The sequence below is a fragment of the Condylura cristata genome, unplaced genomic scaffold (assembly GCF_000260355.1).
Source record: "Condylura cristata isolate star-nosed mole 26May11 unplaced genomic scaffold, ConCri1.0 scaffold00004, whole genome shotgun sequence".
NCBI lineage: Eukaryota > Metazoa > Chordata > Mammalia > Eulipotyphla > Talpidae > Condylura > Condylura cristata.
The window spans coordinates 27,057,569-27,076,437 of NW_004567105.1; the positions used below are offsets into that span (position 1 = coordinate 27,057,569).

General features: G+C 41.8%; 1 protein-coding gene across 1 annotated transcript in view; it reads left to right on the forward strand.

Annotated features, from left to right (window-relative positions):
* Positions 1 to 18,869, forward strand: part of E2F7 (E2F transcription factor 7) — a 36,744-nt gene that overhangs the window by 15,541 nt on the left and 2,334 nt on the right. Inside the window, exons 5-11 of the mRNA XM_004676504.1 lie at positions 3,005 to 3,295; positions 4,849 to 5,007; positions 6,507 to 6,641; positions 12,319 to 12,501; positions 12,955 to 13,027; positions 15,634 to 16,141; positions 17,412 to 17,667. Coding sequence (XP_004676561.1) covers positions 3,005 to 3,295; positions 4,849 to 5,007; positions 6,507 to 6,641; positions 12,319 to 12,501; positions 12,955 to 13,027; positions 15,634 to 16,141; positions 17,412 to 17,667 — 1,605 coding nt within the window. The remainder of the gene's footprint in view (positions 1 to 3,004; positions 3,296 to 4,848; positions 5,008 to 6,506; positions 6,642 to 12,318; positions 12,502 to 12,954; positions 13,028 to 15,633; positions 16,142 to 17,411; positions 17,668 to 18,869) is intronic.

Sequence of the window (18,869 nt, forward strand, 5' to 3'; positions counted from 1 at the left end):
TTACTGTGGCCCCGTTGAGGCACAAGGCCCTGGGAACTAGTCTTACAGAGGGTCAAGGTAAAGCAGCAGCCACACAGGTCCTTCTCATTGGGGTTCATGAGGCCAGCTTTCATCAGGTACCACACTGATGTCAGTATAAAGATAAGAATTACAGGTTAGAAGGCTACTATACAGCTCCAAGGAGGACTGAAAATTGAACTCCTACCTTTGGTAGTTGCAAATCCTCTATTAAGACTGCCTAGAGCAGAACTCCATAGATTTATGCCCCCAGCCTGAGAGATGAACTTGCCATCTCCCTTCATGTGAGACTGAAGAATGGGCTCTCTTCCTGGGAATGATTTCAGTGGTGGTCTTCTCTTGGGGTTTGGTCTCAAATTCCTGCTCTGACCCAGGTTACAGCCATCAGAGCGTATTTTAACAAAGGACTCTTTTTGTTCAATACGCGTACTTTAACAGAGTACTAGTGTTTTTTGAAGATTTACTTGTTTATACATACAGAACTGGGGTACAGAACAGAGGTGCAGTGGTGGCGAAAGGACTCACTGTTGAGACAGAGTAGGGTGCAGAATAGGCAGATGGAGGAAGTACACCTGCTGAAGGAGCAGGTGGGGGGGCGGTCAGGAGAGGTCTGCCACGCCCTGTGGAGGCTGGGGGATCAAACTCGCACTGAAATGGCTGCCGCTAGCTTGCAGCACGTTGTCCTAACCCGTTGCGCCACCGGGGAGGGACCCATAGTGCATTTTTCTGAGATTCTGGTCCCATATCGATTTGACTTGGATAGTATCGATAAGAATATAAGACCCCCCCCCGCCCGAATCATATGCAGTGCTGTATGCCAATGTTACTTCAATTAAAAAAAAGAAGAATCTAAGAACTAGGGATATGTTTATTAGTACATGGAAATAGCACCACTGGGAAACCACTGGGCTGAGAGATGGTCTGATAAGCTCCACCCCGGACTAAGGGAAACATGGAAACAATTGACAAATTCTTGAAGGCATAACTAGTGCCATATCTAGGATTGATAGGATTGCCTTCATACAAAGGAAAAAGAAGACTGAGAGCCAGAGAAAACCTTCCTGACAGAGCAAGCCACAGTGAGCCCTGTAGGTTTTCAGCCTTGTGAAGTGTTACTTCTGTGTGAAATAGTACAGCAGCCAGCGGACAGTTCCGCTCAGTCTGGACTGAAGAAGTGAGTGCTCACCTGACACTGGTTCTACATGGACTTTCGTCCACACCACCAGCTAACACCACCAGTTGTTATTAAGCACTGTCATCCTTCCCAAGTGGTCAGGAAGATCCTTCTTCCTTTGCTTTTCCTTCTTGGCCTGTCTAGCCACTAGATGGAGATGTAACAGCTGGTATCCAACACAAAACAACTAAACAGCAGGACATATGGCTGGCCTTGGGGTGTCTTGGTGCCTTCACATGACATTTCTAATGGGAAGGTTTATGAAATGTTATACTCTAAACAAGATATGGTAAAACAGACTGATATCTGAAAACAGACTGGAATAAAGCACCAGGCAGATCTGGATAAGGGGCTGTTGATCACCTCTGCCAGCACCTTCCAGCAGGCACCTGGCATGGAAGCCTGAGCTTCTGCGGGTGAGGAACTTTTCAGGGTCATGAGCCAAAAAGTTCTGATTGACTGTGAAATGCCTCCTACGTGTGGGACAGAACTTCTTGGCTCCAGAGTTCTCACTGTCATTTGGTCCATTTCTCATATTAAATCTTTGAAGGACCATAAGCTAGATTCGCTGAGTCTGCCTTGATTATGTAACGGCTCCTTACAGTTGAATAAAAAGAGGACATTTCTGTAGCTGGTTTTCTGGAAAATGTCCGGAGGCTTCTGTTACAGATACATGAGAGCCACAGATTCTGAAAGACTAAGAGCCTGATGGACAACAGGATGAGTCACAGATGGAGACTTTATTAAATCTGTGTCTACTGTGGCCTCTCCTATTAGCAGGGACTTTAGCATCTTCAGTGCCACGCAGGAAGTATTTTCAAAGTAAAATGCACACAGAAGATGAATCCACATCTATTAGATACCCTTTATGTTCATGATCACAGATAATCCTCATCACTTTATGAGATAAACGTGAAGACACAGGAAGGTTAAGGAGCTTCCCAGGATCACCCAGCTAGTAAGGGATCACGCAGGGATTCAAACCCTGGCAGTCCGACCCCGTAATCTCTGCACTTGACCATGTACATATTTTTGGTACATTCAGTAGCTCATAATCCCAGTTGGTTGGAGAGTGTAGGAGAATAGGGTAGGAAAATAGTGAACTGTATGATCAGCCTGAATTCTACATGGGCCTCTGTGCTTCATTAGTGGGCAGTTTGGCAGGACATGGTGAACAGGAGCACACGGGAGCTGTGATGAGCAAAAGGATTCTTAAATTGCCCCAGCCTGTACAGATCAAGCTTCCTTCACAACCTGAGAGTAGCACCTGAGCTTTTGATTCCTGGGTTTCCAGTACAAACCAGGAAACAAATTCTCTCTTTTCCTTATGGGACCATTATGAGAATTAACAAGGTTAATTTTTTTCACATCATTCAAACTCCTGGAAAGGGTAGTATTGCCCAAAAGCAAGGTATCGGTTATTGAACACAGTTTATAGTCTGCATCATTAAGACTACAAGTCAGAATCTACCATCCAGTATTCATATCAAGCATCATATATCCTGTGACTTATGGTGCTCAGTCCCACCAGTTTAAACAAGCTGAAATATTTTTATGCGGTTTCACTAACAGGTCTAAAGGAAATATATACTACTAGTTATATACTACAAATGGAAAGATCATCCATCTCTAGGTCAGTGTTTCATCCTACACCTTAGTGACAGCTAGATCCTAAGAAAAACAAAAATTAATTTCTACTTGCATTCTTAAAGGTTGAATTTCTTGGGCATCATGTAGTTGACTGATATGGTCAAGAAATTTATACTCAAAAATGTTCACCTGCATCACTGTTGTTTTCTGTTTTTCAAACAGGCGTTGAAAGGAGACGCATTTATGACATTGTCAATGTGCTGGAGTCTCTGCACCTGGTCAGCCGGGTGGCCAAGAACCAGTATGGCTGGCATGGGCGTCACAGCCTGCCCCAAACCCTGAGGAACCTCCAGAGACTAGGAGAGGAACAGAAATATGAAGAACAGATGGCACACCTTCAACAGAAAGAGCTAGACCTGATGGATTATAAATTTGAAGAACGTAAAAAGGATGGCTATCTAGAATCCCAAGATCAACAGCTACTGGAGTTCTCTGAACCTGACTATCCCTCTTGTGAGTCCTTTGTAACCACAAGTAATGTCAGAAAAACAGTGAGAGTCCCTTCTGAAAGGAGATGTGATCTTAGCAGAGATGGCATCTCAGCATGATGTTAAGCCAAGAAGCACCAGATTGACAACTCTGGAGGGAAATGTCCTCTTATTCTCTCTAGCGAAGAAAGAGAGACAGATGGCTCCCCACCGGGCCGCACACTTGACGTCACTTGGAGCCCTATCTGGTGGCTGTACTCTTGTAATTCGGAGTCTTGGACCATAGATGGCTAAACATGCTCCCGTTTTGTATTGACAGCCCCATGCTTTATATTTGAGTCTTTAAGGAAAACATACTTTGAAAGAAGTTATTTTTTTGATGAAATTAAGTTTTTTCATTATAGTGGAATCGATTCTTAGTACTAAGAACTTTGTTCACAGAAAATGTTGATTAGAAAGATAGCAACTCAACCCTGCTTTCATTTGATGTAGCTTTGTTACTTATATCTACATTGTTCCCCTCCCAAACCACATTTATCCTCCTGTTTTTTTTGTTTGTTTGTTTGTTTTTTAAAGATTTATTTATTTGTGGATACAGAACTGGGTACAGGCCAGAGGCTCAGGGGCAGTGAGAGGCTTCACCAGAGACAGAGTAGGGAGCAGAACAGGCAGATCAACGAAGAACACTGCTGAGGAGCGGGCAGGTCAGGAGAGGTCTGCCGCGCCATGTGGTCACCCCCAGGGCAGGCGGGAATCAAACTCATGCAGAAGTGGCTTTAGCTTCTTAGTGTTGTGCTTTAACCCACTGCGCCACCAGGGGGTGCCTATCCTCCTGTTTTAATGTGGATCTCATCGTTCTCATTCTGCTCCCCATTGCTAAGATGATAAAGTACAACTATCATTCACATTTCACTTATAAATAGAAGAAAAAGATGGAAGAAGTAAGGGAGGACCTGCCTCATGTCTTTTAGTTCCTCACGTGAGCCAATTCTTATCCTAGTAACCCGGGAAGACAGCCATCTGTTGGGGGTAGTTTGCCTGCCATCTACACAAGACATACTCAATCATGTCTCCTAGTTACTTCTGGTTTATTTCTTTGCCTGTTTCTCAAAATAAGTGAACCTGTTATGTTCAGGGCATATTCTAGATCTCGTGGACACCAAGAAATAAAAATTCAGTCACTGCCTTTGATGGGAGATCTGATATTCTCTAAACAATTAGTGATTCCTACTTTACCCATCCTTTTATCCTTCCACATTAATCTTTTCAAAATGTTGATTCAGGAAACCTGCCTCATGAATTGTTTTCTATAAAGCATAAGTGTAAGCCATTAAGAGTGGTTTAAAATATGCATTCCAGAGTCCATGCCTACCAGAGAGGAGTTTTATGAGCCACAAGAAAACTCATGTTACTTCTTTATGAGCCGACTTTTGTGATGTGTGTCCATTTGACTTCCGCCTATAACAAGACTGATCTTTCCATCTGCTGGGAGAGTTAAATAGTTCTGGAAAGCCATAAGCACCATCTTTCTTGTGGTTAATTCTGTGTTTTGATGCTTTCATTTTATTCCTTTTGTAGCATCTGCAAACAGTAGAAAAGACAAGTCTTTGAGAATTATGAGCCAGAAATTTGTCATGCTCTTCCTTGTCTCCAAAACCAAGATTGTTACCCTTGATGTGGCTGCCAAAATACTGATAGAAGAAAGCCAAGACACTCCAGACCAGAGTAAATTTAAAAGTAAGCATCTTCACTAAACCCTCTTATCAGCACAAAAAGGGTGGGATTTCATGTGCTCATGTTTCCTGACTCAGACAAAAAGAATGTTTTTGGGTTTGTGTGTGTGTGTGAGGGAAGTCCAGTTCTCATAAAGGTGTTCTTCATGTTGTGAGAGGTAAGTTAGTCACATTCCAACATTCCTGACAATTCTGTCAGGTACCAGCGGTTGTTTCTGTAGTGTAGTGGTTACCACGTTTGCCTCACAATTCTGTCAGGTACTTTTTCCCAGCAGTTAGTCGCCAGTGGAAGTACTGCTTTCCCGCCAGAGCAGGTCAGGGGGGTGTGAGGTGTGTTGCATTTCTCTTTAGTATCGCTGCATCCATGATGGAATGTCTGAGTTTTCTTTCCCCTTTTCTCCTCGCCCACTGCATACTCTTCTCATGGGTGGAAATGAAAGTTGTCTACAGGTAAGAACCAGAGGAATGTCCAGGGTAGGGTAGGGGTGGTGGGACATGGCTACTAGACAAGGAAGGCGTGTCAGGTTTCGCATCCAATGCATCTTTTTGCACAGCACAGATCCAGCCACATGCCTTCTGCTGCCACTAGCCCTTTCAAGCCCTGGGAAGCCATGAGCCCGACATTCTCTCATTTGTTTTATTTCCAGCTGGAATTATAATCATGCTGTGTGGGAGACATGACTGGATAAAATCCAGCTCTATCAGGATTGGGAAGAAAATTGCATCTGGGGTGAATGCTTGATGTTTCTAGATGATAATCGGAGCTCCTTTGCTTGATCTTAGCCCTGAGGTCAAGTGAATTTCCTACCTGTAAATCGATTTCTTGAACAGAAATTACTTTTTTGGCATCGTTGTCCTGCCTATTTAATGTGTGATCATCACTTCTGAATTTCTCCTTCAACACATGCATTTTCAAATGACTCTCCCGAAACCTTGTAAAATTCAGGAATCGTCCATCTCCACTTCTCCCCTAGGATTTCAGGTGAAAAGCAGCTTGGCTTTAGCACAGTCATGTCTCATAACCTTGAGCCCTAGACATCCTGTGCGCCCAGGAGTGCAACCTCACAGGAGGCTTTGGGGAATCCCTGTCATTTTCACAGACCAGCTGCCTGGCAGAGTTGCTGCCATGACCTCCTGCTGGGAGAAACTCAGGGCAAGCTTTTTAATGCGCCACATCTCAGAATTATATTTGCTAAACCTTTAATTACAACCCATCTCCCTCCCTTGGTGTTTTTGCCATCTCAGTGCTTCCAGCCTGTCACCAGGTGCCTCTTGTAAGAGGTGTGAAGTTGTAGAAATGGAAGGACACACTGACCTTCCCTTGATGTGATCAGATGCATAAATCCTGGCTGATTTCATGACAGAGCCATTTGTCTCTTTATCCCACCCCACTGCTTTCCAATTGAGGTTTATAGGCTGGTCAAGAAAAGCAACCTGTCACACAAACTAAAATGTAATAGTGTCATGGACGGCATGACCATAATTGTGTTTTATATCTTCAAGCAAAGGTACGACGCCTCTATGACATAGCCAATGTTCTGACCAGCTTGGCGCTGATAAAGAAAGTGCATGTAACGGAAGAACGAGGCCGTAAACCTGCCTTCAAATGGATTGGGCCTGTGGACTTCAGTTCCAGTGGTAAGGAGGCATGGTTTAGCTAGGAACCTGTTTTATTTATAATTCCTCATCACATTTCTAAATCATACATCTGTTGATCTCCAATTCCCACAACCCATGTCACATTCAGAATTAGGCCAGTGGGCCCTCCCCGATGGCACAACTGGTTGGGACGCAGCACTGCAAGCTAGCCGCAGCTGCTTCAGTGCGAGTTCGATCCCCTGCCCTGGAGGTGATCCACATGGCGCAGCAGACCTCTCCTGACCCGCCCGCTGCTCCCCTCCGCAGTGAACTTCATTGATCTGCCTGGTCTGCTTACCACTCTGTCTCTGGTGAATCTTCTCACCGCCCCTGCACCTCTGGCCTATACCCCAGTTCTGTATGCATAAATTAAAAAATAATAATAATAATTAGGCCAATGATGTCACTCTTGGAACAAGCGTTAGTCTCTGAATGGTATGTGCTCGTTGGCTCATACTATTAAATTATAGCTCTTTAGTGCTTTTTATTACCTTCTGGGTTTTTTTATTTTCTGAAGATTAAAAAAGATACTTCTTATGAGTTTTGGTTATTTCTACATTAGTAGAATAAAACATTGTTTTTCTTTGAAATTTCAGGTAATGTAAAAATTATAACATTTTCTATTGTAAGACTGATTATGTGGTAATATGATTTCTAAATATAGTATGGATATGTCGTGAACATCATTTTTTTATAATTGATCTAAAAGGTTACAACTGTCATAATTTTATTAAACCAGAACAGAAGAAAGTGTTATTTTCTATTTCATAGATAACATCTAAGCAGTTGGGAACAAGATCCCATTGTACCAACTACTTTACATATAGCTATGCTGCCTGGAAAAAAGGCATTAAAGTAATTTTTAAATTATCTTTCCAATTGTGGTGTCAGTGGTATGAATTCCTGCCACTTAACCCAGGCATATCACAGATAGAGCCCTCTATCTCCCTGACACATTATTCACTTAGGATATAGCTGAAAACGCTTAAAATCAAGTATAACTAATTCAATCCAGTAAGTATTTACTGAATGTGGACTGCACAAGATTACTATACTAAGTGCTATAAGAGATTTAAAGGCTTATATGATGCAGTCCCTGCCTGCATGAAATATGCATAGGTCTTCACTTACTATCATGGACTGGTTCATGGAAACTGCAACTTTAAATGGCATGTAATGAAACCAGGTTCTCCAAAAATATTTCTTTCAGCAGCACCTGGGTTTTTTGTTTTGTTTTTTTAAGATTTATTTATTTATGTATACAGAACCAGGTTACAAGCCAGAGGTACAGGGACAGTGAGAGGATTCACCAGAGACAGAGCAGGGAGCAGCACAGGCCGAATGACAAAGTACACTGCTGAGGAGAGCAGCGGGCAGGTCAGGAGAGGTCTGCCGCGTCCTGGGTCACCTCCGGGGCAGGCAGGGATCAAACTCACGCTGAAGGGGCTTTAGCTTCTTAGTGCTGTGCTTTAACCTGCTGCACCACCAGGGAGGGCCCAGCTGGAGTTTTTTTCCCTCATCAACTTTATAAAGAGAGACATCATTGGAGGGCCTGTAGCACCACTTGGCTCTGTCTCCTCTGCCTCTGGCTTCTCCTACTGCCCTTCTCTTTTTCAACATTAAAATATTGTACTCAACCTTCCAGATCTGACTCAAAGGTCAATTTCTTCAAGAAGCTTAACCCTGGTCACCCAGAGCAGCATCTGTCATCTGCATCATTGCAATTTCAGTTGTGCTTGGTAATGTTGATAATGCTCCATTCTCCCTGCTCTACGTACCTGTGGCCAGATGCTGTCAGTATCTTGCTTACTTTAGCTGCTTAATGAACTTCTATTGAAGATGTATAACTAGCATTTGAAAATTAGCTAACAGTTAAGCACTACACCTGGTGGTACTGGCCCTATAGAAATGCAAACAGTATATAAGGCTTTCTGATGGGCTGTTGTGTTGTGGAGTGATGGAGAGCTTTTTGGTTGAAGGAATAACATACCTAAGAACAAATCTATCTTGATTTAGAGACATCCTAGGGTAGAGAATAATGAGAAAATGAGATTGATTGGCACTACATATTGGAAAGCATCAAAGGTTGAGCCAAGAAATTTGTACTAGATGTAATAGAAGTGACAAGGGGTCTTTAGATCTATTAAAAGAGAGGAGGGACTTCACCATGGTGGTTTGGAGAAGTCAAGTTCATGTTTGCATTAAATTCGGACAGGCACTGGGGGAGAGCTTCGATCAGACTGGGAAAGAGGTCTTAAACCAAGGTGAGGAACTTTCTCTATTCTTCAAAAATATGGCTCTCTGAATTCCCTAGTTCCATTAACAATATTGTCATCATCAATCCAGCAGTGAAACAGAACATCAGCGTCAAGTCATCTTTGATTCCTTAATTCACTCTCCCTCACCTCTTGACTAGCCATTTCAACTGCACAAATGTCTCTTGTTTTTCCTCTCCACTATCAACACTCAGTTTATACATGAGTGTTTTCTTTTTTAACAGTTATGTGGAAGTGGCATTGACATAATTAAGTTACAGTTTGATCAGTTTTGCATTGTCTGTGAAATTACCACCACAATCAAGATGTTAACCTTTCACCTCCAAAGTCTCCTTCTGTCTCTGTATTTGCCCTGCCCCTCCAACCCACAGGCCTGGCACAAGCACGGACCTACTTTCACTCTAAATTTGTTTGTATTTTTCTAAACATTTCTATACACAAATCTTATATGCAGTGCTTCTAATTCATAAATTCCATATTGGAAATTCACCTACTCTCTAGAATTTGTAACTCCAAAATTGTACTCCATACTCCATTTTCTCATTCATGGATTGCTGAGTGGTGACATACTTGAGAGGTCGATCCACGTGTTCCCAGCTTACGATGCGCGGGCAGTGTGCTCTGCCATCTTGCCTCAGCTCTCATCCCATAAACAAGCATCCTCTGACAGTCTTTATAGTGCCATGTTTTCCCATTTGTGTGCTTTGTAATGGTGATTTTGCTATTTGAAAGGGTGCCCACAAGTTTTAATTCATCTGTTTCATTTGGGAGAATTCACCTGACTCTTCTCTGAGATTTTACCAACAGATTCTATTTTCTAATAGCTAATTGCTATAGGACTATTCATGTTCTTTTTTAGTTTCTTTCTCCTACTTCAGTTCAATTTGTTCTTTTTCATTTTTCTAATGTTTGAGATGTCTTCTCATAAGCATATAGTACTATAAGCTTCTTCCTCTACATACTGCTTTCTTCTCTACCCCACAAATTTTATATGTGTTTTCATTGTCTTCCAATTCGAAATACTTTGCAAATTCCCTTTCAATTTCTTCTTTGGGCCACAAGTTATTTAGATGTGTGTTATATACTGGTTATAACTGTAGATTTGTCTTTCTTTTTACTGTTCTGTTAAGTTTTACTGCATGTATTTGAAGTCAGTAGTTGCACAGACTCTTAGAACCCATCTTTATATCTTTTTAAAGAAATGACCTTTTTTTAATTATAAAATGGCATTTTTTATACCTAGAGATAATTCTAGTCTCTAAAGTCTACTTTATTTGATAGTAATAACATCACCACTTTCTTTCTTGTAATTAGTTGGCATAGTACATATGGTTCGTCCTTCTAAATAACTGGTACATACATTTTAAATAAGCTTCTGGTAGACAAGATATAATTGAAGGTATTTTAAATATCTGATGTGACAATTTCTGCTTTTTAATTAGGTTGTTTAGACCATTTACATTTAATGTGGTTATTTACATATTTGGATTTTAGTCTATCATTTTGCTATTGCTCATTCTTTTACTTTTTCCTTCTTTTGGATGTTTTTGTTTCCATCTTATCTCCTTGACTGCCTTGTTAGCAGTAACTTTATCATCATATATAATCCTTTATTTCATGTTTTATTGATTTCATTTATTTTTTCATTTTCATAGCTAGATACCTTCGTCAGATAGTGCACCTATCACCAACTCACCCACAGTTCATTAGCTGTAACTATTTGTGTTATTTAGTGATTGCTTCAGAGGTTATAGTTTGCACATTTTACTGTGATAAGTTGTAAGTCTCTCTTTAAGTAACATATTACTAATTTTATATAAGAACCTTATAATAGCATACTTCCATTTCTCTCTGCCTGACCTTTGTAATTGTTGTCAAAAACTGCTGCTCTATATGATGAATGTTATAATGCAATTATTTATTACTTTCGCTTAAAAGACTTGCTTGCATTTTGAAGATGTTTTAATAAGACTGATAACTAGCCATGTAGTAACTATTTACAGTGTTCATTATCCTCTTTTCTAAATGTCAGTTTTCATCTTATTTTTCTGCTGCTTGATGGACTTTAACATCTCATAGCTGATGTCTGCCAATAATTTTTTCCAGCTGTTGTATGGCTGAAAATGTCTTTATTTGTTTTTGAAAGTTATTTCCCTTGGTAAGAAGCCTAGGATGCAGGCTTTTTCTTTTCAGTGCTTTAAAAACTTTGCTTCACTGTTTTGTTTTACATATGTTGTTCAGTATTTTTAGTTTCAGGGATATGAGTAAATATAAAACCTGTTACTGTCTTGGCTCATTTTCTTCTCTTTGAAGCTGTAATTTATGACTTTCTAAAAAGAACTTTTATTGGGTTTTTGTTATAAAAATTAAAACAGGTGATTTTCTTCTACAGTTTTTGAATTATAGTGGAACCTTTCAGTTTATTTTTATTTTTATAATTAAAATATACATGCTTGATATCTTAGTAAAAATAGCACAAGTGAACAGGGCACAAATGACAATCAGCAACAGGGACTATTTCTATATAAAAATATAGGATTGGCTGTATATAGAAAATTCTATCCTGACTTCACACAGGCTCCTGTAAGTTTAAAATGGGTCTCCAAGTTCCAGGTTTCATTTCTCACTGATCTGCAGCATTTCAGCCCTGAGGTTTCTGCCAACCTTACTCCTTTGGTCACTTAGTAACTGAGCCTCTTGCGTAAGAAAAAAATAATAAAGCATAGTAGAAATAGAAACCCTTATGCTCACTGTCCAACAGCTGCAGCTTAAAAGGCTGACCGCAATTAAAATATGTATTTTGGGAGCCTTCCTGGTGGTTAGCAGGGTAAAGCACAGCATTAAGAAGCTAAAACCATTTCAGCATGAATTCGATCCCCGCACCGGAGGTGACCCACATGGCGTGACAGACCTCTCCTGACCCACCCACTGCTTCCCTCTGCAGTGTACTTCGCTGATCTGCCTGTTCAGCTCTCCACTCTGTCTCTGGTGAATCCTCTCACCGCCCCTGAGCCTCTGGCCTGTACCCCAGTTCTGTCTGCATAAATAACGAAATAAATAAATCTTTTAAAAAAATGTACATGTTGGGCTAAGCATGACTGGGTTTTCGTTTGATATTCTCTACTCAAAGAAAAGGATCTGAAATGTCAGGTCCATTCTAATTTGGGTTGAAGAACATCCTGCTCTACTTTTGTTGCATTCCAGATAATTTAGAATATATGGATTCAATCTCACATTATAGTTGTCCATGAACTTTCAAAAAAGATTATTAGTACATCGAAATAAATTGGGGATTCAGACAGGCTCATAAAATTCCTTTGATTGTCTCAGTTTTTAATTTACAAGGTTGTTCCATTACAATTAGCTAAGTAACAACACGACCAATTTTCTCGTTTATTTAGATGAAGAACTTGTGGATGTCTCTGCACCTGTCTTACCAGAACGAAAAAGAGAAACATATGGCCAGGGTCAGGTCTGTGGAAAACAAAAGCTGGCTCGACATGGCTCTTTTAACACAGCTCAGAGTTCTGAGAGGATCCAGAGGAAAGTGAACTCCGAGCCCAACAGCCCTTATAAAGAACAAGGTATCTGCCTCTCTGGAATCCACCTCATTGTCACTGTGCCTAGACACTGGTATTTTAAAATAAACTGGCTCTCAAGGTCCTGCCTGTTTTCATTTACCTCAGGTGAAACTACAGTGAAGGGTAAAAGAGTTGCTGCTGTTCACAGTGTAGGACCATGCATGAAGTTGATCCCAGTCGGCCTTTGAAATCAATTGAGTTGTTTTGTTTGCCTAATTGAAGCCTCTCAGAAATATATTAGATTTGTCAATCAACACCTATATTGTTTTCTTACTAATTCTTTATGAGACATGAATTCTTCATGAAAAACAAACTTTGGGAAATTTCTGAATGAAAAACAGACTGGATTTGAGATTCTCTTATTAACTCCTGAGCTGTGAATAATGAATCCTGCTGTATATAATTGCTATGTATTATCTTTTGCTATATTTGTTAAACCTTCATTTTCCTTTTCAGGATCAGGTGGCTATTCCTTAGAAATTGGAAGTCTGGCAGCAGTCTACAGGCAGAAAATAGAACACAGTTCACAGTAAGTGGTCTTCCAAAAATCCCAAGTGTATTCCATTTTCTGGTGTTAAACTGGGCTAAATTGAGATGCTACCCATCAAGAGGTGGAATTTAGCAGTCTTGCTTATATTTGCTTATTAACAGTTTTGTAACTTTTCCCTACCATGGTGTGGGATGTACCATCGGGATACAAAAACTAGGGAATTTTATAGCCTAATCTATGAAAGCTTAGAGGAAAAAAATTCAACAGAGAAATACACTGAAAAAAAAAGACAGTTCAGTACTATCTGACACGTAAAAATGATGGATCGTCATCCTGTGACTCACTCAGCATCCTAGCAGACTTGATTTTTTTTTTTTTTTTAAGATTTATTTATTTATTCATACAGAACTGGGGTACAGGCCAGAGGCTCAGGGGCGGTGAGAGGCTTCACCAGAGACAGAGTGGGGAGCAGAACAGGTAGATCGACGAAGTACACTGCTGAGGGGAGCAGCGGGCGGGTCAGGAGAGGTCTGGCTTGCCATGTGGTCTCCTCCGGGGCAGGCGGCAGGCGGGAATCGAACTCATACGGAAGTGGCTTCAGATTCTCAGTGCTGTGCTTTAACCCGCTGCGCCACCAGGGAGGGCCCTAGCAGACTTGATTTTTAAGCTCTCAGGTCCTGCTCCAAACGTTGATGTATAGTCACTCATCTAGCACACCAGCAATTATTTGAAGTTGGTACTGATTCACATTTTCGAGAGGAACTAAAACCCTGAGAGGCTAAGTAACTTGCTCCTGGTCATACTGCTAGTAAGTGACAGGGCTGAGATTCAAACCTGGCCATCTACCTCCATGTTTAGTTCTGATTTTGAAGGAAACCACATTTATCAAAGGGAGCAGAGGAAATGTTGAAAGGGAAAAGTGTGTGTGTGTGTGTGTGTGTTTTTAAAGATTTATTTGTTTATGCATACAGAACTGGGGTACAGGCCAGAAGTGCAGGGATGGTGAGAGGATTCACCAGAGACAGAGTGGGGAGCAGTGAGCAGGTCAGGAGATGTCTGCCGCGCCATATGGGTCACCAGGGCTGGGGATCGAACTCATGCTGAAGTGCCTTTAGCTTCCTGCTGCTGTGCTTTAAACTGCTGTGCCACCAGGGAGGGCCGAAAAGTGGTTTTAATGACAGTTATGGGACAGTAGATAGTGAGGCAGTATCAAGAAGTTAGGGGACAAGGCACTGATTAGTTAGCTGTAACAGTTTGTCCAAGTAGTAGAGTAAAAGGAGATAGTCATAAAAAGAGCCTGGGTGTTGGTGGGAAGTAGGTCAAGTTAGCAAAAAGCTTTGAAAGCTAAGTAGAAGAATCTGGATTTATCAGACAGACAGTACAGAACTATTCCCTGGAGAAGAACACTCTGGCTGCTTTCAGCGGGTGGGATTAGATTCTGAAAAGGGCTCCAGGTGAGAAGATCACAGAGCAGAGCATTAGCTGACAATCATTCTGGCCTGCTGATGCTCGTCTCAGCCATGTCAGCTGGAGATAGAAAGGGATGGGAATCGGTGTGAATACCGTGAGTCAGACTCAGGAAAGTAAGGAGAGGCATCATAAAGAACATCTGGGTGTCAGATGATGGTGATATTATTAGTGACGATGGGGAGGTGCGTGGCTGAAGGTGGGAGGGTGTGGGTGTGCTCAGTGTGGACTTGTCGAATTGAGTAATACATTACTCACCACTTATCCGGAGGGGACTGTGATTAGAGAGATTTACTCATCTCTGGCACCCAGTGCCTTCTATTTTACACCCAGTCGCACAAAGGGTGATGAAATTGCAGACAAAAAATAGGCCTCAGCAATCTCATCACAAAGTTTCAGAGAAGTCTCTGTTCCTCTTACTGGTTCTTAAAGGAATCTTAAGGATTTTTCTCCTCTGTTTCTAGAAAGATACCCAGAATATAAAATGTTGTTGAAGTTAGAAACTTTTCTGTAGAAAAGGCCCAGATAATGTATGTAATCTCGTCTCTTGAGGGAACTTAACTTTCAAGTTGCTGCCTAAAGGTTCTGTAGTGTTAACCAAACAGAATGGGACAAGAAAGCTGGAAAAGAGTAATTTTGTAGAAAAGTCTGTTTGCTCACTCACTGCCCACTTCATTAGTTTCATAGTGAATTTGAGACAAGCTAGGTGTGTCCTTCAAGCGTGAGAGCAGCTTCACTGTCACTGAGCTGGATGACCGTCAGCAGGCTATTTTACCTTTCAGTTTTATTTAGTTTTCTTCCCTAGTAAACTGGGGGGAGCTTTGAGAGTAGCGTTATAATTACATCATCATCATTATTATGCTAATCACTATAGCATCTGTGTGCCTGATAAGGGATCTGTGCTGGGTAATTGACAGTGGAGAGGCAGGAAAGAGCCAGTATGAATTCTAACCTGAGACGCCCCCATGAGCTCATCCCAGATTGACTCCCCCACCCCATCCTGAACCATCTATCCCTGTTAGACCTCATCATCTGCCTCTGGGCTTTGCTAATAACAGAGAATACATTTGCACATCAACTATCTAGTGTTACTTCCTGCTTTGGTAGGAAAGCAGAGTCAGGAGGTTGTAGAAGGTGGTAGGTAATTGGAATGCCCCCACTGTTTTCTTTTCTTCCAGGGAGAAACCATTTGCCAGTGAGAAAATGATGCCTCCATCAAGCAGCCCGGACCCTGCTGCTCCCTTTCCTGTCCTCCCTATTGACTCAGATTATCGTGCTAATCCTTTAGCCAACCAAGTATTTTCTGTGGCCCAAACAGACTTGCAGGCCTTCTCCACACACGGTGGTCTAAATGGACAAGTCGGCTCCTTGCTCGCTTCTGCAGCCTCAGATGTGGAGAGCCTGAGGCCAGCCCTGCTGGCCGGCCAGCCCTTGGTGTATGTACCGTCCACCTCACTGTTCATGCTGTATGGGAACCTGCAAGAGGGGCCGACCCCCAGGTCGGGGGCTGGGTCAGAGAGGGACAGCCAGGGCTCGGAAGTCCTTACAGCAGCAGAGTCGTCATCCTCACCCTCAGTCCAGAAGCGCCTTGGCGAGGAGAGGAAGTCTCAGGAAGAGGAGGAGCCAGCCACCAAAAGACAAAGTCGGGACTACGAAGATGGTCCTCTGTCCCTCGTTATGCCCAAGGTAAGGGATGCTGCGGGCTTGTTGAGTGACATCCTTTAGCCCACCCATCTCCCAGGTGATTATTTTTGATTCACAAAAATAAGCCACTTGAGTCTGTAAAATGAAGCTGTGTGTCACTTGTGTAAATGAGCTGGGAACTGACTCCCCCCAAAGAGTGTGTCATAAAGTAATACTATAAGAAAAGTGATTTTTATGGAAGTTTTATTTTGCATAAACTACTGAAAAGATAAAACAAAAGTGTATCTGTCACCCCACCACATGGAGGCATGTGCTTTTCCTCCCTATCCTTTTGCTGTACTTATATGAGTAATGATCACTGAAATAATCCTCCTAATCCAAGGTACAACTGAGTTCCAGGGCTGTTACTCATTGTCTGTGCTCAAATGTGGCTCTCATCACTGCTCACAAGTATCATTTCTCTTGCTATGAAAAGCACAAAACAGCTGTCCACATCTGCCACTTAGCAGAGGTTAGTGAGATATGGCCAGTAAACCTCTCCAAAGGCAAGAGCAGTGTCAACGTAGCAGGTAGAATTAGGTCACCTAAGCACATTTCATGGAAATCAGCCTATTCATTAAGACCCTTTCTCCTCTTTTCTCTCTTGCTTCTCTCTATCTAACTCTAGCTTGCAGTTACAGAAAAGAAGTGAAAGACGGACTGGTAATATATCTTAGGTAACCAAGACAGCTTTGGGTCAGACCCATAATTCTCATCAGGTTCCTGAAGAGACAGTAGCATCCACACCCTTTACTTATGGACAGCTCGGAAATGTATTAAACACACCACCTTTCTCCCATTATTAAAATCTCTATCACAGGCACTCCCTGATGGTACAGTGGGTTAAAGCACCACATTATGAAGCTCTCCAAAGCCACTGCAGCACGAGTTCAATCCCTGGCCAGGGAGCTGACCCACATGGCGCGGCAGACCTCTTCTGACCCGCCTGCTGCTCCCCTCAGCAGTGTACTTTGCTCCCCACTCTGTGGTGAATCCTCTTACCCACCACACTTCTGGCATGTATCCCAGTTCTGTGAGCATAAATAAATAAATCTTTAAAAAATATTTCCATCATTTCTAGGCTTTAGAATGATGACTCTACACATACACATGTGACACTGATTTTTGGGCCCTTTCTATTAATATAACTGACTTGACTGCCATCACAAATCAGCATGGCTCATGGCCACCTTTGCTTATTTGTTCACTGTTTTGAGGATATTGTTTTAAGATTCTGACATGCTTTTCTGGTGCCTGGTTTGTTTGTGCTTAGAAACCCTCAGATTCCACAGACATTGCCTCTGCCGAGATCCTAGGGAGCAGGGGGTCTACACCCCAGGAAGATATTCATATGAATGGCCACCTTTCTGCAGCAAAGGAGTTTTTAGGAACGGCTACAATGAATGGCTTTGTTTCTTCTGAATGGGGAAATCCCTCAAGAAACACAGAGATTGAAAAGCCTTCCAAAGAAAGCGAAAGTGCCAAAGAGCCATCTTTGCTTCAGTATCTTTATGTCCAGCCACCTGCCGGTAAGGAACATCATCAGGCCACAGAGTCCTTAGGTCAGAAACTGAATTTAGAACTTTCTGTGCATGTGGTCTGGTCAGTGGGGTCCTTTGGGAGCTGCTGCTGATCGCCTGAGTCAGTTATTATCAGCCTCCTTATTTTCTCCATCTATGAAAATGAAGATAGAGGCATCTTTCACTTTAACTTTTCAGTAGTGGAAAAATAATTAGGACAGGTGATTTTATCTTGTAATGCATTACATTTTAGTTGGTTTTTTAAAAAAAAGGCACCACAAATTCAAAAGAAGAATCAGTGGCTATAGTTCTGCTGATCAGGCACTTGTTCTCTACAACAAAGTGGTCAGCTAGCTTGCTCCTTTTAAATGTCCAGAAGCACTGGGCTTGTCCACATGTGGAAGGCCAGTTCATTAGTAAGAGGACAGGCTGTGATGAATACTTGTTGTCATAATCATAGGACAGCTGTTCAGCCATCTTTATAGGTAAAAAGGAATAATAATAGCACCTGCTTCATAGTACTGCTATGAAGACTGAATTCAATTTAATAATAGATCCAAAACATTTAGAATAAGAGTGCCTGACACTAACACTTAGTAACTATCATTATTCTTTTTGAAATAAAGCTAAAATATAATAGATACCCAAGTTTTTAAGGTAAGCACTGTGTAATGAAACCACCCTTGATACAGAAATACTTAAAATGATGTCCTTCTATTCCTGTTCACCTTATATCAATATATTAGGGTAGACATTTGTTATTCCTTTGTCTAGAAAACATTTTTTATTCCTATAGCAAATATTTATGAGGGCTTACTCTAAGCATGATGCTCAGGATTATGGGTACCCGATGAATGGAAAACAGCCCACTCCGGGGATTTTAGCCTTTTCTGGCCATGAGCCCTTTGACCTATGGATTGGTCCTCAGAATGTGGCTGTGATCATAATAGAGAGAAATACAAATTTCAGTCAGAAGTTTTGTAAAATAAAGATAGAATTACTCCAATCCAAGTTTCCTCTTCAATTTGGCTCCAGTGACACATTAAGAAGCCCTTTCAGGACCCTCCCTGGTGGCGCAGCGGTTTAAAGCCCAGCACTAAGAAGCTTAAGCCACTTCCGCATGAGTTTGTTCCCCGCCTGCCCCAGAGGAGATCCACATGGTGTGGCAGGCCTCTCCTGACCCGCCCGCTGCTCCCCTCAGCAGTGTACTT